We start from the raw sequence: 25,253 nt of genomic DNA, 5'->3' as shown, positions 1-25,253 counted from the left end.
ATTGGCTACTTGGCGTCTGCTATTGGGGGTCTAAGGGGCGTCTCAAACTTAATATGCCCCACACCAAATTCCTGATTAATGGCTTTTCCTTGAGACCAAATCACCCCCAGTTTTTGCATCACTGTAGATTGCAAGGCTGTCCTGTCTTTGGTCAGTTACACAGACCAAAAATCCTGGGGTCATCTTGGACTAATCTCATTCTTGCACACCCCACATCGAATTCATCAGCAAGTCCTGTGGTCACTATCTTTTTTTTTTTTTTTTTGGCTGGGGCTGGGTTTGAACCCACCACCTCCAGTGTATGGGGCCAGCGCCCTACTCCTTTGAGCCACAGGCACCGCCCTGTGGTCACTATCTTCAGACTATAATCAGAGCCCAACTTTTTCCCCTCTTGCTACTTTTTTTCCTACTCTCCTGGTCAAAGTCATCCTAACTGATCTTCATCTTTCCATTCTCACCTTCCTACAATTTATTCTCTATTCTAAAGCTAGGTTGAGCCTTTGAAACGTCATACCAGATCAAGTCACTTAGTGATCTCCAATAGGTTGCAGGTGGAATGCCTTCTTCTTAGTAAAGCATCACAAGAACGGAGACGCAAGAATCCAATGTACTGAATTCTAATACGAAGGCAGTAAATGACCTAACATCAGTGGTTCTCAACCTTTCTAATGCCGCAGCACTTTAATACAGTTCCTGTGGGTCACGACCCACAGGTTGACAACTTCTGTGTGTTGGGAGGTAGGAGAATGAGGGAGCAGGGAAAGGGGAGGAGAGAGGGGTTAGGGGGTCACACTGTGTGACACACCTCTTGGGGGGTGGGGCACAATTATAAGAGGGAAGTTACCTAACAAATGCAGTCAGTGTAACCTAATTCTCAGTACCTTCAATGAATCCCAAATAAAAACAAAACAAACAAAAAAAAACTGCACAATTCAAAGAAGTCCTAATCTTGTCCTACAGCACCTTAGGTGATCTGGCCTCCTGCTGCCTCTGAATTTCTCTCTTCTTCTCTAACCCTCCACCTTCTAGTCCAGCTACAGTCGCCTCCCTGCTGCTTCTGGAGTAACCAAGGGCTTTTCTGCCCCAGACCTTCTGCACCTGCTGTTTCCTTTGCCTGAAAAATGTTTGCCCCACTGGAGTTCTGAGTCGTGATCCCTCATATTACTTAGATATCTGCTCAGATGGTGTAGCTGTTCTGTGAAAAGTGGGGCAGGAAAAGCCACTGTACTGAAGTCTCAGAGCTCAGTATTACTGGATTTCAAACATGGTTCTGAACACATTCCACAAACTATAAAACTGCATCTCAGCAGCCTCACCCAGCTGGTAGTGATAGTTTACATTTACTGAGTGCTTGCCATGTGCCAAGCACATGTAAATATTAGCTCAGTCTACATAACAGCCCCATCAAGTCAGCACTGCTACGATCTCTGCTGTACATGTGCAGCACAGAGAGGGTAAGTAACTTGGCCCATGTCACACAGCCAGAGCTGGGCTTGACCCTAGAGCTTCACGGTGGCCCCAAGCTTAGGATGCCACTTGAGAAAAGGAATCAGATTTAAGTTGAGCCTTTACAGGTGGCAAAGCAAGCATCAGTTTACAGTAAGAAGTAGATGGAGAGCATTCCTTTACAGGCAGAAGGCACTGTGTGTACACAGATGCTCAGGTGGGCAATCTGCCTTCACACTTCCCAGACAGCAAGTGTGGCTGAGGTGTAGAGGGAAGTCTGTCACTGGAGCATCCGCAGGGGGGTTTAAGGTGCTGTTTATCTCACCCCTCCCTGAGAAGCAGAGCCCACGTCCATCCATCGCACAGGAGTCTGGAAGTGAGTTGTAGCAAAGTCTGCTAAGTCCTTTAAACCCTTATTGGTCAGCCAATCACTTGCAGCAGGGTGGGGGTGGGGGTGGGTGGGAAGGAAAACCGAGAAAATGCAAGAGCCAGGACAGGGGGAGGCGCAGCTGCAGAACCGGGGAGCGCTCTTCCTGCCTAGACACGGCCTCTCCTTCAACTTCGCCCGGCGACCCCGCGCTGGGTCCTTATGGCCAACTATGAGTTCAGACCGGTGTCCGGGAACAAACCCTGCTGCCCGCTCTCCAGAAGGGCCCAGGTCTGTCTTGGCGTCGGTCTCCTGGTCTTGGCCGTCGCCGTGGTGGTGGCCGTGGTGGTCGGAGTCCTGCCGGGGCGCCAGCCGCCCCAGCCCTTGGAGTGGAAGGGGCGAGGAACCACCAAGCACTTGGCTGAGATCGTCCTGGGGCGGTGCTTCATCTACACGCAGGTGGTGCGGCCGGCGATGAGGTGGGTGAGCCGGGCCTGCGGGCGCACGGCTGGTACAGCTGGCGGGCACCTCGCCGGGGTGGGCGGTCGTCGCAAATCGTGCAGCCGGCGATGAAGTGGGTGAGCCGGACCTGCGGGCGCACGGCGGGCGGGCACCTGCCGGGGAGTCACCCAAACAAGGGCTCTTCTGTAGCCCATCAGCCGCGGCCCGCGGGCGACGCTGAGCAGGGAGTCCCGGCTGGCTCTGCCCCTGGGCGACCCCTCGGTCGAGACGCCGCCTTCTGGGCACGATGCACCTGCCCAGCCCCGCGCCCGGCCCGGCCTCGGCGCTCGCACAGAAAACGACCCAAAGCCGCAGGGTGGGGAGGGCTGGGCTGTTGACATCTTGAACTCTGCAGATGTTGACATCTTGAACTCTGAAGAGTTTCCTTCCACTGCAGTTGCCCAGGAAGTACCGACAGTTATCCGCCCCCGCGTCAAGCTTCTGGCGAAGCCTGCGGTGGGAGAGGAGGCGTGGACCGTTAGTTTTATTTGTTCGTGTACAAGGGCACCCGGATTCTTCTTGCGTGCCCTAAAAAGCATATGACCTGAAAAATCATTAACAAAGCAGAACGACCCGGTGTAATCCTAGCACTCTGGAAGGCCAAGGCAGGTGGATTGCTTGAGCTCAGGAGTTCAAGACCAGCCTGAGCAAGAGTGAGAGCCATCTCTACTAAAAATAGAAAAACTGGCCGGGGTTGTGGCAGGCACCTGTAGTCCCAGCTACTGAGGAGGCAGAGGTGGGAGGATCGCTGGAGCCCAGGAGTTTGAGGTTGCTGTGAGCTATGATGCTACAGCACTCTACACAGGGTGACTGAGCGATACACTGCCTCAAAAAAAAAAAAGTATGGGGTCATTACTCTTGGTATTCACATTTTACAGATGTGCAAACTGAAGTAGAGGGTTCAGTCCACAATTTGCCTTCAGAGACTGAACTCTTAGCCACTAACCTATACTGCCTCTGTACGTTGTATAGACAGAGTGACTATAAAATTTATTGATCATAGCTACAGACTTTTGAAACAGAAAAGATAATAATAGAAAATACTATTAATAAGTATGCAGCGTCACTAGGCTTGAACCAGGACATATGATCACATATCCTTGGGTGCTTTACGACCATCTATTCTGGAGTCACGCTGTTTGGGTTACGTCCTGGCTCTGGCACAGTGAGATTTTGGGCCAGTTCGTTTCTCTGTGCAGGAGTTCCCAACTGTGAAATGGAAGCATTAAAAGTAGTACTTAGCACATAGGGAAATTATGAGGATCCGGAGTAATAATCTTGTCATGTAATAACTTCTTTTTGGGGGGGAAATGAGCATCAGAAGACACTTTCTCACAATAATAATTACAGATCAAGGATGACTGTTTAAATGAATATCTGGTATTATTTAAATCACAATGCAGGAAATCAGCCCTCCAGTCATGGAAGTTATGTTTTTTTTTTTTCTGTAGTTTTTGGCTGGGCCTGGTTTGAACCCGCCACCCCTGGAACATGGGGCCAGCACCCCACTTCTTTGAGCCACAGGAACCACCCAAATTTATGTTGTTTTTAATTTTTTATTATTATTCTTTTTTTTTTTAACTCAACATCAACACTCAATCATGGAGATCTTTCAATGTCAGTATGTGTAGACCTACCTCAACCCTGTTCATAACTCATCCTATTTCAGAGAGTAGATGTAACCATTTCCTATTCACAGGAAATTAGTATGTTTCCAATTTTTCAATCTCATTCGTTCATTTAACAATTACCTGTTGAGGCTGGGCACTTGTAGCTCAGTGGTTAGGGTACCAGTCACATGCTCCGAGGCTAGTGGGTTCGAATCCGGCCCAGGCCTGCTAAACAAAATAATAATAATAATAATAATACTAGCTGGGCATTGTGCAGGCGCTGGTAGTCCCAGCTAATAGGGAGGCTGAGGTAAGAGAATCACTTGAGCCCAAGAGTTGGAGGTTGCTATGAGCTATGATGACACACCACTCTACTGAGGGTGACAAAGTGAAACTCTATTGCAATTAAAACAAACAAACAAACAATTATCTGTTGAGCATCTCCCATGTTCCAGGCAGCAATCTCACTATGGGAGTGAATGACAACGTTCCTGCTCTCACAAAACTTCTGTCCTTCTTAGGAGAGGCTTGATGGAATGTGCGTCTCCGCATGTATCCTTTGTACATACAGGGTTGTTTTTGTAGGATAGACTTCTAGGGGTTGAAATTCTGGGTCAAAGGGAGAATTATGCATATTTTGATTTTTCTAAATTCCAAATATTTCTAAAGTCTCTCCAAAATAGCCGTGCCATTAACCCTCCCACCATCAGTCTATTAGAGGGTGAGCTTTTCCACAATCTCCTCATTGCTGAAGATTTTCTTTCTCTCTTTCTTTATTATTATTAAATCATAGCTGTGTACATTAATGTGATCATGGGGCACCATACACTGGTTTTATAGACCGTTTGACACACTCCCATCGCACTGGTTAACATAGCCTTCCTGGCATTTTCTTAGTTATTGTGTTAAGACATTTAAACTCTACATTTACTAAATTTCACATGTACCCTTGTAAGATGCACTGATTGCTGAAGATTTTCAACTTTCAAATTATAAGAAAAATAGCACCATTTTTTCTCTGATTATCAGTGAGTCTGAACATTGTGCATGTGTTGACCAACCATTTAGATTTTTCTATTCATTGGTATCCTTGATCATTTCTATTGAGTTGCTTATCTATTTCTTATTACGGGAGATCTTTATATGTTTTAGGTAATATTCATATACATATGCAATCAAAGTCATTAGTACAAAATGTACAAAATAGCAAATTTTTATCCACGCTTTCGAGAGACTTACTATATGGCTGGTGCTAAGGCTGATTACTGGGCTTCACAGAAGAAGAAAACACAGGTCTTGGTCTCCAGGTTCCTACAGCCAAAAGGTGGGGGAAGGATCAGAGCAACATAGGACCTTGTGATCTGTGCAACAGAGAGGTTTATACACAGCCGCAAGGGGTCCCAAGAAGGGAGCTATTGCTTCTGCACGGCTAGCCCCGCTCTCTTTCTGCGGGGCGTGTGAGTTGTATGCAGGCATCTGTCAAACAAGAGGGACATGTGAATTGCTGAATATGGGAGCCAAGTGCCCACACGATGCCGCAGAGATGCAGATGTGGACATCACCCCATGGTGGGGCAGAGGCAGAAAGGGTTCCATGAAAAATGCAGCATTTGAAGTCTTCCTTTTGATAGAATTTCAACAAGGGGGTGCTCTGAGGAGGGTGTGCTACCCTGTGGAGAGAAGGCCCTGGGGACAGAGAAGATGCCACTGTGAGGGAAAATGGGCCAATTCATTGACTAAAATTCTGGAAGATGTTAGGACCTTGCCCTGAGTCCCACTGGTGGGAGGCTCTGCACCTCACATTGTCCCACGACCCAGACCTTCTTAGCACACAAGAGAGTATGAGAGTGACGATTTGCATGGGACAGAGTTCCAGCATGTTTTCCCGTTGGGGTGACGGGGGACCACCTGCTCACCATCAGTATTCTTAGGTGGACCATGGGCTTTGGTAGGGTTGTGGACGGTATCATGCTCCCCTGGTCTTCGCAACACTTGGCATTATGATTACCGGGTTTCCTTCAATCCTGGCTTTTGTTCCAGGGTTCTAAGACAGAGACCAGTGGCCAGAAAGTCTTAGAAGCACCAAGACTGAGATTGAACGTGGAAGGTGAACCAGTGAGAGTGAAGTGAGGCTCTCAGGAGTGGGGCCTGGTGCTGCCGTGGGACACATGGGGAACTCAGGCGGAAGTGCTGTCTGTGGGAGGAAGGGTGGGGTGGGGGTACCTCTGCAAGTAAACTAAATGCGGCCTGTGGGGCCTGGGTGCTACCAGGATATCAAAAAGAAAGTAGTTGTGGGAATAGAATCTTCTAGAAAGAAAGGCTATTGGGACGCCCCCAGTGTGGGTATGATGATTGATGAGATAGGAGGGGAGGGAGAAGAGACCCACTTCTGTGGTTTTTAGCCCAGTGTTTTGCTTCAGATGCTGTTCCCAGAAAGGTTCCCATTGGTCCCCACTGCTCAAGTGACGCTCCTTGCTCAGGCATCACACGTGACAGTGGAGGAAATGGTGGCGTCTGCCCGGAGATGACTTCTGTTCTTTATCTCAGCAAACACTCAAGACTTCTCCACTTCCTCCTTTCCTTGTCGTCTTAGGACTTTAGAAAAAGAGCAACCAAAGTCAGTTCTGATACTTTGAAGAGAAAAAGATTGGGAATGGATATGTATTGGCTGTCTACAATGTACAGGGAACTCTACGTAGTTTACTCTTTCTAAACTTCACCAGAATCCCGTCAGGAAAGCCTTAAGGGATCCACAACTTAAGGACAAGCAAAAGGACCTTGAGGAGGTTAGGTGACGTTTGGCCGTCTCCTCCCGGTTCTCGGGTTGGCTGGGCAATTTGTGGGGCCCAGTGCAGAATGAAAATGTGGGGCTCATTGTTCAAAGGCAGGAGGCAGCTTTCCCCTCTCTTCCAAGACCTCTCTCTCCTCCCGCATGGTGGTTTTTATTTGCTGTTTAATGTTCCCTGGGCCCGGGAATACTTTCAGGCATGGGCATCTGGTGCGTTTTCTGTCTACTTCTAGGGCAGGTCATGAGAATGTGGCGTGAGAGCCCTGGTCCCCTTTCACGGAGGCTTTGTCTTTGTTCTTCAGGAAAGATGAAAAATCTCTGCAGGGAAAGTAGCAGAATGTCATGTCTCCTTGTTGCCAGGACAAGCTCTTTAAGAATCACCTCTTTTTTTTTTAAATTTAGATTAATGTGAGGGTACAAACGACAATATTTGCATTTGTTAACCCTGTTGTAGTTGTGTCCTGCACCCAGGAGGTGTGCCATATACCCTTACATTGTGCACATTAGGTGGGAGCACCTGTTAGTCAGTGAGCAGCCATCTGGGGTATCAGACCAAACAAACATAGAGTGCATATGGGGGGCTTGGGGCTATCCACAGTTGCATGCGAACACTGGGGTCTTGGACATATGGCTAAGGGAGGACTACAGTATTAGTGGAGAAGTTGAACGTGAAGCTGGTTCGTGTGAATCTGAGGGTACTGGATGGAGAGTTCCGGGCTGGAGATAAATAGCTGGGTGCCAACAGCATGTAGAGACTCATGGAAGAGGGGAGGAATCAGTGTTTGCGTGATTCTGACTGATCAAGTGAAATGAAGATGGGAAACTGACCAATGACTTTGACAATATCAGTTAGGGAAGAGTGATGAAAACCTGTCTGGAATGGATTTAAGAAAACAAAATGGGGAGAGGAATCGGAGACTATGCACACAGACTACTCTTGTAAGGGGTTTGCAGTCTGGGAGAACAGAGATGGGGCAGTGACTCGATGGACAGGGAAGTGTTCAGGATGGAAGAAACTGGGGCTTGTCTGAAAGGCAGCTTCTTCAAAGTGGGCGGAAGAATCCTCTACGTGAAGAATACTTGATGGCCCTACTTTGCTACGGTCTCTTACGTCATTTACAGTTGGCCTGCCAGCGTCAACTTCAGTGACACATTCAAGTGACTCACTCACTTATCATTTTTAGCAAAACATGCAACTTAGTAAACAAAATTGTTTCATTTTCTGCTTATCCAGTTTTAGGCACAATTTAATTAGATTATATGATTAAAAAAGAAACAGCAGGCTCAGCACCCGTAGCACAGTGGGTGGGTTCGAACCCAGCCTGGGCCAGCTAAACGACAATGACAATTGCAACAAAAAAATAGCTGGGCGTTGTGGCAGGCACCTGTAGTCCCAGCTACTTGGGAGGCTGAGGCAGGAGACTTGCTTAAGCCCAGGAGTTGGAGGTTGCTGTGAGCTGTCACACCATGGCACTCTACTGAGGGTGACATGGTGAGACTCTGTCTCAATAAATAAATAAATGAATAAATAAAATAAAAAAGGAACAGAAAGCATAAACACATTTATAATAGGCAAATAAACAACCAAGTAGATAGAAAGCAAAACTTTTGGGTGTACCAGAGAGTGGTTATTAGCTATGTAGAAGACAGGTAACTTGTTTTGTAGAAGAATAAATATTGTTGTTCAGTACCGTGACTCACCGTAGACAATTTTTTTTTTTTCAGTTAGGAGATTTTTTTTTTTTTCCTGCAACGTAGAATTAGCCAGCCATTATTCTCACCAAAAAAGGAACCCCTTAGAAAAAGATCAGGTCACCAATCTTCAAAGACAAAGCTTTCTTAAATGGGGGTGGTGGAAAAAATAGATATAAGATGCTATGAAAGAAACAGGAAACCGAATGACAAATGGAATCAATAAATAGTTTCCTCTGTGTGTGTTTCAAGCACTAAGGTGTTAAAAAGGGGAAGAATGGTTATAGCCACAGATTTTTGTAGTTGATCTGCATGGGGCGTGGGAGATGATCTTTTTCAGCAAAATATTACCAATAAATGTCTATGCTGAAAGGAGAGATGATAAGGATCTTGTTTTTTTAAGTGATAAAAGAAAGTGAAATTTCTGAGGTCGGAAATTTGAAGAATAAATGAAATGAGACTAACATTCTTTTTCCCTTCAATGACGGATACGCTTTTTATCTAATCATAAAACTTTTACTTTGCAGAACACTTGGGAAAAATACAAATTCAGTATTTATAATAGGCAAATAAACGACCAAGTAGATAGAAAGCAAAACTTTTGGGTGTACCAGAGAGTGGTTATTAGCTATTTCAGTATTTGGAATAGTCTACTATTCAGTATAATAGTATACTGTTCCACAGTCTAGGACCCAATCGCAAGCCTGGGTGGTGAATGCTTTCTTCTTTCTGTCTGTGGGTGTTAAATCTTCACCAGCTGACTACATCCATGGTGAACACGTCCACTCTTCATTAGGGCCTCAAAGAGCTTGTTTATTGCACGTGACTGGTTAGCATAGAGGTGTCACAGCAGGATGGGTTTTCTTTTTTTTTTTTTTTTTTTGTGGTTTTTGGCCGGGGCTGGGTTTGAACCCGCCACCTCCGGCATATGGGATGGGCGCCCTACTCCTTGAGCCACAGGCGCCACCCAAGCAGGATGGGTTTTCAAGTCCACTGCAATTGCTTTTTTTTTTTTTTTTTTTATTGTTGGGGATTCATTGAGGGTACAATAAGCCAGTTACACTGATTGCAATTGTTAGGTAAAGTCCCTCTTGCAATCATGTCTTGCCCCCATAAAATGTGACACACACTAAGGCCCCACCCTCCTCCCTCCATCCTTCTTTCTGCTTCCCCCCCCATAACCTTAATTGTCATTAATTGTCCTCATATCAAGATTGAGTACATAGGATTCATGCTTCTCCATTTTTGTGATGCTTTACTAAGAATAATGTCTTCCACTTCCATCCAGGTTAATACGAAGGATGTAAAGTCTCCATTTATTTTAATGGCTGAATAGTATTCCATGGTATACATATACCACAGCTTGTTAATCCATTCCTGGGTTGGTGGGCATTTAGGCTGTTTCCACATTTTGGCGATTGTAAATTGAGCTGCAATAAACAGTCTAGTACAAGTGTCCTTATGATAAAAGGATTTTTTTCCTTCTGGGTAGATGCCTAGTAATGGGATTGCAGGATCGAATGGGAGGTCTAGGTTGAGTGCTTTGAGGTTTCTCCATACTTCCTTCCAGAAAGGTTGTACTAGTTTGCAGTCCCACCAGCAGTGTAAAAGTGTTCCCTTCTCTCCACATCCACGCCAGCATCTGCAGTTTTGAGATTTTGTGATGTGGGCCATTCTCACTGGGGTTAGATGATATCTCAGGGTTGTTTTGATTTGCATTTCTCTAATATATAGAGATGATGAACATTTTTTCATGTGTTTGTTAGCCATTCGTCTGTCGTCTTTAGAGAAAGTTCTATTCATGTCTCTTGCCCATTGATATAAGGGATTGTTGGCTTTTTTCATGTGGATTAATTTGAGTTCTCTATAGATCTTGGTTATCAAGCTTTTGTCTGATTGAAAATATGCAAATATCCTTTCCCATTGTATAGGTTGTCTCTTTGCTTTGGTTATTGTCTCCTTAGCTGTACAGAAGCTTTTCAGTTTAATGAAGTCCCATTTGTTTATTTTTGTTGTTGTTGCCATTGTCATGGCAGTCTTCTTCATGAAGTCTTCCCCCAGGCCAATATCTTCCAGTGTTTTTCCTATGCTTTCTTTGAGGATTTTTATTGTTTCATGCCTTAAATTTAAGTCCTTTATCCATCTTGAATCAATTTTTGTGAGTGGGGAAAGGTGTGGGTCCAGTTTCAGTCTTTTACATGTAGACATCCAGTTCTCCCAACACCATTTATTGAATAGGGAGTCTTTCCCCCAAGGTAAGTTCTTGTTTGGTTTATCAAAGATTAGGTGGTTGTAAGATGTTAGTTTCATTTCTTGGTGTTCAATTCGATTCCAAGTATCTATGTCTCTGTTTTTGTGCCAGTACCATGCTGTCTTGACCACTATGGCTTTGTAGTACAGACTAAAATCTGGTATGCTGATGCCCCCAGCTTTATTTTTGTTACTAAGAACTGCCTTAGCTATACGGGGTTTTTTCCGGTTCCATACAAAACGCAGAATCATTTTTTCCAAATCTTGAAAGTACAATGTAGGTACTTTGATAGGAATGGCATTGAATAGGTAGATTGCTTTGGGAAGTATAGACATTTTAACAATGTTGATTCTTCCCATCCATGAGCATGGTATGTTCTTCCATTTGTTAATATCCTCTGCTATTTCCTTTCTGAGGAGTTCATAGTTTTCTTTATAGAGGTCTTTTACCTCCTTCGTTAGGTATATTCCTAGGTATTTCATTTTCTTTGAAACTATGGTGAAGGGAGTTGTGTCCTTAATTAGCTTCTCATCTTGACTTTTATTGGTGTATACAAAGGCTACTGACTTGTGGACGTTGATTTTATATCCTGAAACATTACTGTATTTTCTGATGACTTCTAGAAGTCTTGTGGTTGACTCTTTGGGGTTCTCTAAGTATAAGATCATGTCGTCAGCAAAGAGGGAGAGTTTGACCTCCTCTGCTCCCATTTGGATTCCCTTTATTTCCTTGTCTTGCCTAATTGTATTGGCTAGAACTTCCAGCACTATGTTGAATAGTAAAGGTGACAGAGGACAACCTTGTCTGGTTCCAGTTCTAAGAGGAAAAGCTTTCCACTGCAATTGCTTTTGCATTTTCTGTAACATGGGCTTTGTAGTGATCAAAAACAAAGAAAGCTGTTCTTTTAAAATAATCCACCAGATCTTTGTGACCAGACTTGTTAAACCAGATTTTCATGTCTTCTTCATTCATCCACCCTTTTTCATGCATGTGGGCAATAACTCCTTTTGGAATCTTTCCTTCTGGAAATGGTTTGCTTTAAAAGATGATCAGAGGTGGCAGCTCTGTCAATCTGCACAGCAGGCCAGAACAACAGTGAAGTGGGTTTTCTTGTGTCCATTGTAGTGTTAACAGCTACCTCTTTGTTCTGTTGGATGGCACGTCAAATGTGAGTGGGATAAATTTAAGGCCATCGCTTTCTTAATGATAAATTTACAGTATGTTTAAATACAAGCAGTGTTTCCCAAGGTCTTCCTCAAAAGAAATTTATAAAACATATCATTTAACATAAGTGGAAGAAAACTAGCAATCAACAAAAGGACAGGCACACCTCCCAATGCATTTGGAAATTGAAACTTTTGTTTTGACTTCACCTTTCCTTCTCTTTCTTCTTTTCCTTCCTCCTCCTCCTCCTCCTCATCATTATTTTAAAACATGGGGTCTTGCTCTGTTGCCCAGTCTGAAGTGCAGTGGTTTGATCCTAGCTCACTGCAGTCTTGAACTCCTGGGTGCAAGAGACCTTCCCGCCTCAGCCTCTCCTGTAGCTAGGACTTCATGTGTGCACCATCATACCTGGCTAATTGATATTTTGTAGAAACTGGGCCTTGCTAGGTTGCCCAGGCTGGTCTCAAACTCCTGGACTCAAGTGATCCTTCCCACTTGGGCCTCTTGAAACACAGGGATTAGAGGTATGACCTACTGTGCCCTGCCCTGACTAATAATTAAAACTACGTATTCTCAGTCCTTGTCTTTTTGACGGATCAGGAAGATCTAATACAGTTTTCCACTTCTTCCTGATTCATATACTTTCTTCACTTAGCTTCCAGCGCGGCCCATTCTACTTTTTGTCTTATTCCCTGGTTACCTGGTTTCCTCTCCCAGCCTCTTAGTGCCGGGTTGCCCAAAGCCTCAGCCTTTGCCCATCTTCTTTTCTGTCTCTTGGACACTGATCTCACATAGTCTCAAGGTTTTCTTTCTGTTGAACTTCAGAAAGAAAGTTTATTCCACATCTAGATGTCCAATAGAGATTTTAAGCCAGTATGTCCAAATCTGAACTCCTGACTGATACCACCCCCACCCAAAGCCCTCTCCATCCTAGGGGATGGTGACAATGCCATCTTTCTAGCGTCTCGGGTCTCAAGCCTTGGAATCATCACTGACTCTTTATTTTCTCTAACACCTACATTGACTCCATGAGGAAATTCACAATGAAGCCAGAATCCACCACTTACCGTCGCGACTGCTACCATCCTGGTCACGTCACTGTCTGCACGAGCCCAGATGCACTGGGCTGCCGACCCCTGCCTTTTCCCTCTCTCAGACCGCACTCAACAAAGCAGCCAGGGGTGTCCTTTGAAACTTAAATAATGTCATGTACCTCTTGTGCTCACCATCCTCTGTGGCTCCTCAGGTCACCACGAGGAGAAGCCCAATCCTTACAATGGCTTCTGACCTCCTGGCCTGACCTCGTTTCCTTTCTAACCTTATTTCCAACCTTGCTCCTCTGCTCCATGGGCTCCTTTGCTGTTTCTGGAGCATATCAGGCGTCAGGGCCTCTGTGGTGCTTGTTCCTTCTGCGTCCACAGAACTTGTAGATTTCTAGTGTGCTCTATAGCCCTTAGGTTCATGTTACTGTTTGTCATCAGTCCCTGCTCCTATAGAATGTAAACCCCACAAGGCAGGATCTCTGGTTTGTGCTACATGCTCATAAATATTCTTAGCACATAGTATATACTCAACAAATATTTTCTGAATTGATGGATTCGTGATTTCTAAGCTTTCCTTTAGCCTGAAGAGTTTTCAGATATTTTTGGAGACAGAGCCTCACTCTGTCGCCCTGGAGTTCAGTGCTGTGGTATCATCATAGCTCACGGCAACCTCAAACTCACATGATCCTCATGCCTCAGCCTACTGAGGCTGGATTAAGTTAACTGGATTAAGATTTAATGATTCTAAATTAGATGAAATCAACTCACACTATAGGTGCCTGTCACAACTCCTGGCAAGTTTTTCCGTTTTTGGTAGAGATGGGGGGGGGTGGTCTCGCTCTTGCTCAGGCTGGTCTTGAATTCCTGAGCTCAAGCAATCTATCCACCTTGGCCTCCCAGAGTGCTGGGATTATAGGAGTTTTCAGATTTTAAGACCCTAAAAATCTAAATCCTAACTGCCTCAGTAGACCATGACAATCACCCACTTCTCCCACGAGGTGGCAGTGTTTACCTTACACTCGGGCTGGTGGCCTCAGATCCGAGGATTAACAATTGCGTTCACCTGCTTGTTTTCTTTGAGCCTACACAGCCTTCAGCTGTAAAATTCACAGGAGGAGTGTAATTACCCCTCATGATCTAAGTACTTTTAGGGAAGAGGATTAGTTGTGAGAGCTTTCCTTGCAGAGCAGCCCAGTAGGAAGGTGATGATACTTGATTGACAGTGGCTTTGAAATATACCTATTATTAAAGGGAAGGCTGTGGGTTTAGAGAGGTGAGGGTGCAGAGCTATAATGCCTACCGTGGGCTGACAACAGAAAAACTGGATTTAACTGATAAATACGTCTGCTTTTTCCACCTCTTCTTTTTTTTTTTCTCACCTCTTCTTGACCCATCCCTTTTCCCCCCACTGCCCTCATCCCAGCAGCTGGGAATAATTCTGTCTTATTCTGGGTCAAACCTCTCATGAGTCGTAGGGAAAATCCTCTCCAGGTCTCAGATCCTCAGATCCACTCCAGGTCTCTAGAACCAACTCCATTCTGCGTGCAGGTGCACGGTTTTTAAATTTCCTGTGGGAGGCAGCATTGTTTAGCACAAAGAACAAAGTTTGTTGGGTAATTGACCCCAGTCAAGATACCGAGCTTCTCTGAGCTTCAGTCTCTTCACCTGAAAAGCAAGGTCAACAGTAACACCCTGCCCAGGGGCTCCTGTGAGATTAAATGCAAGTGTAAGTCAGGTCCTGGGCACAGAGGATGGGGGGAACTCTGCAGTGATGTGGCTCTCACATCACTTAAATCCTTCTGGCTGTGTGAGGAACCCCAGAAAACCTCACCTAGTGAGCTCATCCTTTATTCTCAAAAGTATGCGTCCCATGCAGGAAGAAAAGCAGGATTCAAAGAGAGGGAGTTTGGGGGTGGGGGCTGTAAGATTTACCATCCTTTCTTTACTTTTAGCCTCTCCATCACCTGTCTCCTTGTCAAATTTGATCTGGGGTACACCCTGTAATTTGTGTGTGATCTGACAATCTCATCTTGCTTAAGGACGCAAGGAAGTCTTAAAAAGAAAGCCCCTTTGGAAGAGGTGCAGAGCCCCCCATCCCATATTCATATTCAACCCTCAGTTCGTGGGTCTGAGGCACTCACGCTAATTCTTACCTGGTTACATGGTGAGGTCTTTAACTGAACAAAGGATGAGAAAAAATACATTGTAGCCAACCGTCATGGGAGAGGGCACCAAAAACAAAAACAAAAACAAAAACCCAAAACCGGCATTTCATATTAGGAAAGCCCAAATTTCTTAAGAGGCATCACATGATCAGAAGTCCACTTTCAGGCCCCTGGGGACGCTGTTAGAGGTAACAAGAGTGAGGGGAATGTGCTTTTCTGGGAAACCAGCAGACAACTTTTCTTTTAGACAGAAAATCCTTGAGGATGCTTACGTTTTAAGCTCTTCTGATGGAGGCGTGTGGAGGAGATGAGTCAATGAGGCTTTGTGGCCGGTAGGCCAGCAGGTGCTGGGTTATCTTGAGTAACGGTGAGTTATGAGTTAGCTGGTGTTATCTCAGGTAAGTGTGATTAAGCAATCTGATGTCATTCTTATCAGTGCTTGACTCCAGGCCACTGTTGTTCACCCATATGTAAGGCTTGAGGCTTTCTGCCTGGGAGCAGAGTTCCTGCAGCTGAATGAAGGCCAATGTCCCCATGCTTGGGCGCTGGCCTCCACGAGCTGATCAAAGGGCCTGTCACAGCCACTTTTGGCTCCTCGGTTTTTCTTCAGTCTGTCTGAATCCTGTGCGAACCTTTTTAGCCTCAACCACTGGCACAACAAGGCATTATACTTGAACCGTTCAAAATGATGTTACGAATCCTAAAGGCAATGTTTCTAGAAGTAGGGTCTATATACCTGGGAAGAGTGAAAATGAGTTTGTGAGTTCACACACACGAAAACATGTGGTACATGCGGGTGCTCAGACCTTTTATTTAAAACCTTTCAGATTAATATTAGGGCACACATGTTTAGGTTACATTGTTGTCATTTCTAAGGTGAAGTTCAAGTAGTAAATAGTTGAGCCCTTCACGGGGTCGGGGTTGCTGGCCACCTCTCCCCTCCCCCTTGCCAAACTATACTTGTGTTTTTCTTTCATGTGGGTGGGTGGTTGTTTATATTTTGGTTTCCTATTAGTATTGAGTACATTAGATACTTGTTTTTCCATTCTTGTGGTACTTTACTAAGATGTGTTTCAACTCCATCCAGGTAAACACAAAGTAAAGTCTCCGTCTTTTCTTAGGGCTGAAGAGTACCCCATGGTATACACATACCCCAGTGGACTTTTTGTAGTGGAAAATTCTGTTATTTTTTCATCTTTGCCTCAAATCCTGCAGCTGCTGCTAAAGAGAGAGGTAGCAGAGTTTTATGAGGGTGTTGGGATCTGGCTCGGGAAGTTCCTGAGAAGGCCACTGTACTAATTAACAGAGTTAAAAGGATCTCCCGGAGTTGAACAGCTGCCAACACACTTTCCCTAGACTGCTCACCATGGCACCCCATAAAGAGTGACATCGAGGTACCTAATGTAATAACTTGGTTCCTTCAATTTGTAATGTACAGAGAAAGCCAGGTGGATAATGGCATAGCTTTCAAAGTCAAGTGTGGGTGAAATGCGCTCTGAAGACATTGGAAAGAAACTGATGTTGAACTCTTCACATTTCACTCCTACTCCAGTGATCATCAAACCTAACTGGCATCAGAATTACCTGTGGGGTTTATTAGAACACAGATCTTGGGCTCTTACCCTACACCAGCTAATCACATCTGCGTGGCCCTCTTCCTGAATAGGCCCAGATGGTAAGATCCTGAGGGAGGGGACCTCATCAGATGAATTTTGAGGGGACAATCCAGCCCAAAACACCATCCTAGGGAGTGTGAAGTGGTATGTCCTGGTTCTGAGTCCCACTTCCATAGTGACTAATGACGTTGGGCATCTTTACATGTATCTTCCCTGCAAAAGTGTGTGTTAAAATCCTTGGCCCATTTGTTAACTGGGTAATCTTTGTATTATTGAGTTGTAAGAGCTCTTTACTACTCAGAATGTAAATCCTGAAACAAATAATACTTGCAAATATTTTAACCCATTCTGTGAATTTTATTTTCACTTTCTTGATGGTGTCTTTGAAGCACCTACATTTTAAATTTTGATAAAAGTATAATTTATCTATTTTTTTCTTTTGTTGCTGTAATTTGGCATCAAGAAATAATTACCTAATGTAAGGTTATGGTGACTTTTTCTTCTATGTTTGGTTCTAAGAGTTTTGTAATTTTAACTCTCACGTTTGTGTCTTGCACTCATTTTTAATTGACTTTTGTATATGGAGTAAAGTATGTGTCCAAAAACATCATTCTTTTGCATGTGAATATCCAGTTGTTCTTGTACCGTTTGTTGAAAGGACTAATTTTTTCCCCATCAAATGGCACTGCCACTCTTGTTAAGATCAATTGATAATAAATATAAGACAATATTTCTGGACTCTTAATTCTGTTTCACTGACCTATATTTCTATCACCATGCCAGTACCAAATTGCCTTAATTACTGTAGCATTGTAATAAGTTAAAATCGGGAAGTATACATCTTTCAAATTTGTTCTTCTTTTTTTTTGGTTTTTGGCTAAGGCTGGGTTTGAACCCACCACCTCCGGCATATGGGACCGGCGCCCTACTCCTTGAGCCACAGGCGCCGCCCTGTTCTTCTTTTTTAAGACTCTCTTTTATCACTTTGCATTTCCCTATGAATTTTAGAATCAACTGTCAATTTCTGCAAAAGAAAGAGTTGCAATGTTTGTAGAGATTGCATTGAAGCTATAAATCAGTTTGGGAAATAACTGTTATCTTAACAAGTGAGACAGTGAGAAGACAGTGAGTCTTCTGATCCGTCAATGTAGAAGGCTTTATATTTATTCAGATCTTCTTTAATTTTTAGCAAGGTGCTGTAGTTTTTAGTATGCTAACTTTGAAATTCTCTATTTGTATTTATTCCCAAGTATACTAATTGTTTTAATGCTGTCATAAATGAATTTTTAAAAAAATTCAATTTCATATTTTACATCGCTAGTATATAGAAATACAATTATCTTCTTGTATATTGATCTTGTATCCTGAAACCCTGCTGACCGTGTCCATTAGTTCTAATAGTTTCCTTTTCGTGAATTTCTTAGAATTTTCTATATACGGTATCGCGTCTATGAAAGGGCTAAGGTTGCTTCTTCTTTTCAGATCTGGATGCCTTTTATTTCTCTTTCTTGCCTAATTTCCCTGGCTGGATCTGTAGTAGAATGTTGAATAGAAGTGGTGAAAGCAGATATCCTTGTTATTGTATCTGATCTTAGGGGGAAGTATCTCCTCTTTCACTATTAAATATGATGTTAGCTGTAGGTTTTTAATAAATGACCTTTATCAAGTTTAGGAAATTCCCTTCTATTTCTATTTTGTTCAGTGTTACTTTTAATTATTATTATGAAAGAGTGTTGGATTTTATCAAATGATTTTTCTGAGTTGATTGTGTGTTTTTTTCCTTTATCCTATTATTAAATAATACAGCATATTACATTGATTTCCATATGTCAAACTAACCTTGTCTTCCTGAGATAAATCCCACTTGATCATGGTATGTAATTGTTTTTATTTGTTACTAAATTATTTTTTAATTTTTACTTTTTAATTATAAATTGACAAATTTAGCTGTTTATATTTATCGAATACAAAGAGATGTTGTGATTTAGTTGTGATTTACAAATAGGATGTAGACTAATTAAATCAAGCTAATTACTTGTTACTGAATTCTATTTGCTAGTATTTACAAGGATTTTTGTGTTTATATTCATAAGGGACGTCAATCTTTAGTTTTCTTTCTTGGGATATCTTTATCTGGCTTGGAATCTGGGTAGCACTGAACTCATGGAGTGGGTTGGGGTGTGTTCCCTCCTTTACTACATTTTGGAAAAGTTTATTTATGAAGGGTTGATGTTAATGGTTCTTTAAATGTTTAGTAGAATTCACCAGTGAAGCCATCCAAGCCTGGGCTTTCTTTCATGGCAAGATTTTGATTATTATTTTACTCTCTTTTCTTGCTATAGGTATATTTAAATTTTGGTCTTGAATTAATTTCGGTAGTTTATGTCTTTCTAGGAATTTGTTCATTTTTATCTAGGTTATAGAATTTGCTATGTATAATTGTTCATAACATCCCCTAGTAATTTTCCTTTCTATAAGCCAGGCAGTGATGCCTCCTATTTAATTTTTGATTTTATTAGTTTAAGTCTTCTTTTTTCCTTCTCAGCCTAGCTAACGGTGTATCAGTTTTGTCCATCTTTTCAAGAACAAACTTCTGGTGCTGTTAATTGTCTCCTTTGTTCTATTCTGTTTTATTTGTTCCTACTGTAGTCTTTATTCTTTCCTTTTTCTGCCTGCCTTGGGTTTACTTTGCTGTTGTTTTTTCTGATTGCTCAGGTGTAGAGATAGGTTATCGATTTGAGATTTTTTTCTTTTCCTGTATCTACAAATTCCTCTCTTCATACTGCTGTTGCTGTATCAGAAGTTTGGATATGTGTGTTTTTTATTTCATCTGTCTCCGTTTCCCATGTGATTTCTATTTGAACCCATTTGTTTGTTTAGGAATGTTCAACTTCACATACTGGTTAATTTTCGGTTTTCTCTCTGTGATCAATCTGTAGTTTTGCAGTTTTTGGCCAGGGCCGGGTTTGAACCTGCCACCTCTGGTATCTGGGGCCGGCTCCCTACTCACTGAGCCACAGGCGCTGCCCCTGATCTGTGGTTTCATTCCATTGTGAACAGAATAGGTACTTTATATGACTGTAATCCTTTTTTATTATGAATAATAATTTGCTGGTTTTAATTTTTTTTAGTTTCAAATTTTTAAATTTACTAAGACTTGTCTTGTGGCCTCTCCATGGCCTGTCATAGGGAATGTTTCCCGTGCACTTGAGAAGTATGTTGCACTGTTGCACAGCGTTCTCTGGGTGTCTGTTAGTATACTTGGATGACAGTGTGGTTTCATCTTCTGTTACCTTGTTGATGTTTTTATCCATTTAATGAGTCACTTCTCTTTTGCCGTTTTCAAGATTCTCTGCCTTTTATTTATTTTTTTATTGTTAAATCATAGCTGTGTACATTAGTGCAATCAAGGGGTACAGTGTGCTGGTCTCATATACAATCTGAAATATTCTCACCAAACTGTTCAATGTAGCCTTCATGGCATTTTCTTAGTTATTATATGTAGACATTTGTATTCTGTCTTTAGTAAGTTTCACCTGTACCCATTTTAATAGTTTGACTATGGGTCTTTGATTTTTATCCAACTTGGAGTTTGTTGAATTTCTTGAATTGGTAGGTTCTATTCATCATCTTTGAGTTTGGGGGGCATCATTTTTCTAAAAAAAATTTTCTGCCTCCTCTTCTCTTCTCCTGGAACTCCCATCATGTATATGTTGGTACACTTAATTCCAAGTTCACTAATCCTTTTTTTTCCAGTTCATATCTGTCGTTGAGCCCCTCCAGTGAAATGTTCATTTCAGCTGTTTTACTTTTAATTCCAGAATTAAATATTCAATTAAAGAAAAACAGCACTGCTATCCATTGATGCTCTTAGTTGGTAAGACATCCTCCTTGTACTTTTCTTCTCATTCTCTATGTGTATTTTACGCCCTGGTTTTTCCTTTTAAGTTCTTGGTCTCTTGTTAGGCTCCAACAGGTTTTAAAGACACCCTCATGCACTTGCACAGTTACTTGATTGTCACTGGCTGTTTTCACAAATGCTCCGTGGGAAGGGTTATTCACGTAGCGTGAAGCCTCAGTCATGACTAATGAAGACAGGCCCCGAGAGGTGAGCTTTGCAGCAAGCTTCCGGCAGGTAGAGTAGACAGTTCTCTGGGGATGAGGGAAAGAGAACCAGGCCCCCTTCCCACTCTCTAGGGGCTGGAAGGCTGAGGGCTTTTACACTGTTGCAGAGCTGTGAGATTTTAAGGCTTCCATGAAGCTGGGAGAGTGAGAAGGAATAAAGGCAAATTAACATGCCGCCAGGCCACCTGTTCTGACCACGATTTAATCCCCCCCTTTTTTTTTAACAAACTATTTTTGAATTGTGTTAGCCTTTCGTTAGTCTCCTGGCTTCTGAACGTTGGTATTGATCATTCCTGTCAGTGCTCCCTTTGCTTTTAGGGAGGTGCAGAATTTCGGAGTTGTTTACTTCTTCATTCTCAAAGTGATAGCTTTCTCCTTCAATCACGTATATTTTAAATCTTATATAATTCACTGTTTCTCTTCTTTTCAACCTATAAATATTATGTTGAATGTAGTATTAGAGGGGCAGATGGAAGAACCAGACACTTTCTGGCCCCGGGGCACTGACATCCTAGGGAGACAGGCCTGTGTCCAGCTAACTTTCCTCTGAGGCAGGATGAATTCAGGCAGAGCATGCAGGATCAGATTCACTCCTCCCTAGAGGAAGAGAGGGCTCCCCGAGGAAGCTTTTGAGCCGGGCTGGGGTTTCAGAAGCCCTAAATCCATCCTGAAACCACACTTATTCATCACTTGTTGCTGGAGAAGCTCATGACACCTGTGGGTCTGGAGACCTCCCACATCACAGGGAGTAGCAGAAACACCTCCCCCAGCTCGACTCACTCCAGTGCTTGGGCATAGAGTGTGGATAGGATTTCAGTACGTAGATGTGGGGAGACAGCAGCCCTGGCAGTGGCCACAGTGTCAGGTAAGAGAGGAAGAAATTCAAGGAAGTGTCCAATGTGGAATTTGTACTATCTGAAGGCAGTTAGATTTCTTAAATATTTTTTTTAAACAGTGTGTAATATGAGAAAGGAAAACCAGTTACCCTTATATGGTCTTCTTAGTTCTGTTTAACACTCAGGCAAGTGACCATTAATGATCAGACTCTTGGCCCTGGCATCAGAAGGACCTGATCCTAAACTTGGATCAACTACTTCGCCATCTGTGTGGACTGGGCGAGGGCATCTCAACCCCACTGGGCTTCTGTTTCATCCGTGAGACAGAGCACAATGGCCATCTCATAAAAGTGTCATACAGGCCCGATGAGATGATAGGTGTGGACCCCCTGGCACATCCTAGACACTTCCTTTTCCTTTTTGAGACAGAGTCTCACTCTGTTGCCCTGGTCGCGTGCCGTGGAGTCATAGCTCACAGAAACCTCAAATTCCTGGGCTCAAGAGATTTTCTTGCCTCAGTTTTTCTATTTTTAGTAGAGATAGGGTCTTGCTCTTTCTCAGGCTAGTCTTGAACTCTGGAGCTCAAATAATCCACCTGCCTCCGCCCCCAGAGTGCCAGGGTTACCCAGCCACCACACCCAGCCTTTACTACATGTTTCCTAAATGAAATCTTTTCAATAAAAATGCTCTCCAAATTTTTTAAAAATCCAATTATTCATGTTTTGTTTTATTCTTCATGTTGTATCTTACAGAGATGTGGACTGCCACAAGATATGGGAAGCATTCAAAAACGCATTTCTTTCAAAGAATCCTTGCAACATTACGGAAGAGGACTACCAGCCACTGATGAAGCTGGTATCGCAGACCATCCCTTGCAACAAGGTAACCTGGAAAGTTATTATTTAAAATTGGAGATAAGAGCTAGAGGGCCAGGGTCTTAGGACCAAATTTGTTTTTTTTTTTTTTTTTTTTTTTTGTAGAGACAGAGTCTCACTGGACCGCCCTCAGGTAGAGTGCCATGGCATCACACAGCTCACAGCAACCTCTAACTCTTGGGCCTACGTGATTCTCTTGCCTCAGCCTCCCGAGCAGCTGGGACTACAGGCGCCTGCCACAACGCCCGGCTATTTTTTTGTTGCAGATTGGCCGGGGCTGGGTTTGAACCCGCCACTCTTGGCATATGGGGCCGGCGCCCTAGTCACTGAGCCACAGGCGCCGCCCTTAGGACCAAATTTGAATAGAATGAGGGAAGAGGATAAACCCAGAATTGTAATGTGGGTATTTTTGTTGGTGTGGGGCCATTGGGGGACCATAATATCATCAGGATTTAGGACATTTGGGAGAGAGAGGTAAGATAGATGGGGATATGGGAAGAGGAAAGGAGAGTTTCCCCAAATCAGGCAAAATAAACCTAACACCAAACCCAACTCAAACGAACAAAAATGAGCCAACCTCATACAATCCCCAAACTTCCCCTGACCTCTGATAATAGTAACAAGGATGATGACATCGATTTGTACTTGCATAGAGCCTTTTTTGTGTACATAGAACCCCGAGTCCTTTTCTCCCTGGTCCTTCACAGCCGTTTTTTGGAGTGGGCATCTCAGGTGCCAGTGTCCCCATTTCTCCAATGAGAAAATCAAGGCGTGGTGAGTTTAGGTCACCAGTGATTGTCCAAGTCTGACAGACTTGGAAGTGACCAGTTGAAATGTAAATGGCCTAAGACGTGGAGCCAGAGAGGCCTGGGTTTAATTTTATTGGAGAAGGTCTACCATGGAGTGCGTCTTTTCTAAAATTTAAGGCAAAATAGTGTTTAAAGTGACAAGATTGTCTTTGTGAAGCCCTTGAATCACCCATGAATAGCCTCTCACACTGTGGTTAGTGAGCTCAAGTTATTGTGCTGCTTCTTCTTGGGGTGCCAAGGACGAGGCCCTAGGAAGGGTGGGTGTGTGGCTCCTTCCCTCGGCCTGATGCCAGGCTAACATTTGTCAAATAAGAGACTATGACAGACGTGTGCTGTGGTACTAAGTTTACTGGCGTTACCTCATTGAACCTCCCTAGCATCCCATGAGGGTGTTACAGTCATTGTACCATTTCACAGGTGTGGACAGGGAGGCTTATTGATGCTTTGGGTGCTCAAGGTCAACAAGGCCAAACAGCTAATGGTGGTGGTGCTGGGCTCAAGTGCCCATGCTTTAACCCACCACCCTCCACTGCCTCCCATCAAAAATGAATAGATTCATGGAACAGAATAGTATTGTGGAATTTGACCATCTGTATTCTTAACAGAGACCCTGAAAGCACACCCAGTGTGTGTGTGTTTGATGGAGGTAGGGAAGATTTGGGGAAAGTGGAAAAGGTTACGTAGCTCTTAAAGAACTGAAGAGTGGGCGGGTACCATGTCTCAGGTCTATAATCCTAGCACTCTGGGAGGCTGAGGTGGGAGGAACATTAGAGCTGAGGAGTTCGAGACCAGCCTGAGCAACAACAAGACCCCATCTTTACTAAAGATAGAAAAACTAGCCAGACGTTGTGGTGGCGCCTGCAGTCCCAGCTACTCCAGAGGCTGAGGCAAGAGGATTGCTTGAGCTCAAGAATTTGAGGTTACTGTGAACTATGATGACACCACGGCACTCTAGCCAGGGCAACAGAGTGAGACTTTGTCTCAAAAAAAAAAAAAAAAAGAAAAGAAAAGAAAGAAAGAAAAGAAAAAAGAATCAAAGAGCATTTTTTCCAAAAAGGAAGAATTGAAGAGCATTTTTTTCCAGAAAATAGCACACAGAAAAATGTTTTTGCAGATAACTTTAGGAATGCGGGACCTCCCTGATGCCTCCTCGGGATGTGGTCTGATCCCACACTCTCTCTTCTCCGCTTCCTTCCCCTTTCCCCTTTCTCTCCCCCCAGCTCTCTCACACGCGGAAAATGACAATCCCCAGCCTTACTGCATTGCCTTACTCGGATGCCTCCTATGCTCTTTCATTTACAAAACTGTGGATTTATTTTTTTGACCAACTAAGTTGATCTCAGTAATAAGTTGTATTTATTCTTTCCTAGTCTGTCTTTTGGAGCAAGACGAGTGAGCTGGCCCATCATTACACGTGGATCCGGGGGGATATGTTCACCCTGGAGGACACGCTCCTGGGCTACCTTGCTGACCAGCTGTCATGGTGCGGAGACCCCGGCACTTCTGGTGAGCGGACGGGCTAAGGGATTGCCCCGCCATGTGCAGGAGGAACAGGGTGGGCTCTGCTGGGGGCTCTGAAAGATCAGTATGGAGGAAGGAGCCACACACCCACCCTGATGTCATCTTTTAATGACAACCCAGACCTATGTAAAATAGTGTTCCCTAGACCAATCCCTGTTTCTTTGAGTTTGGAGTTGGCACACTCCCCAATTCCGCCTCCTTTCTGACTCCTGTAATTTGCTTCTGAATTCTTGCTGTTTTGCTTTCTGTCAAGGCATTGTTCAGGAGCAAGGAATTCTAGAGAAAGGCGAGCTCTCAGAAGGACCTAGGCCAAAGTCCTTGTTCCGCAGAACCACCACGGTAGCCCAGGGTTGGGCTTCTCCACCTCAGGCCAGTCAGTGGCTTTGCCGCCTTTTTTCCCGTGTCACCTTTCCCCGCATGGAAAGACTCAGAACCCCTCACTGTG

General features: G+C 43.7%; 1 protein-coding gene across 1 annotated transcript in view; it reads left to right on the top strand.

The window, feature by feature from the left end:
• The first annotated feature begins 1,934 nt into the window (after positions 1-1,934).
• Positions 1,935-25,253, top strand: part of CD38 (CD38 molecule) — a 36,702-nt gene continuing 13,383 nt past the window's right edge. The window contains exons 1-3 of the mRNA XM_053577895.1: positions 1,935-2,292; positions 22,356-22,485; positions 24,658-24,793. Of these exons, the coding sequence (XP_053433870.1) occupies positions 2,036-2,292; positions 22,356-22,485; positions 24,658-24,793 (523 nt within the window). The 5' untranslated portion in view covers positions 1,935-2,035. The remainder of the gene's footprint in view (positions 2,293-22,355; positions 22,486-24,657; positions 24,794-25,253) is intronic.

Source organism: Nycticebus coucang, chromosome 23, assembly GCF_027406575.1.
Source record: "Nycticebus coucang isolate mNycCou1 chromosome 23, mNycCou1.pri, whole genome shotgun sequence".
NCBI classification, from domain to species: domain Eukaryota; kingdom Metazoa; phylum Chordata; class Mammalia; order Primates; family Lorisidae; genus Nycticebus; species Nycticebus coucang.
The sequence above is the reverse complement of the archived record's forward strand: the minus strand, read 5'-3'. Positions and strand labels throughout refer to the sequence as shown.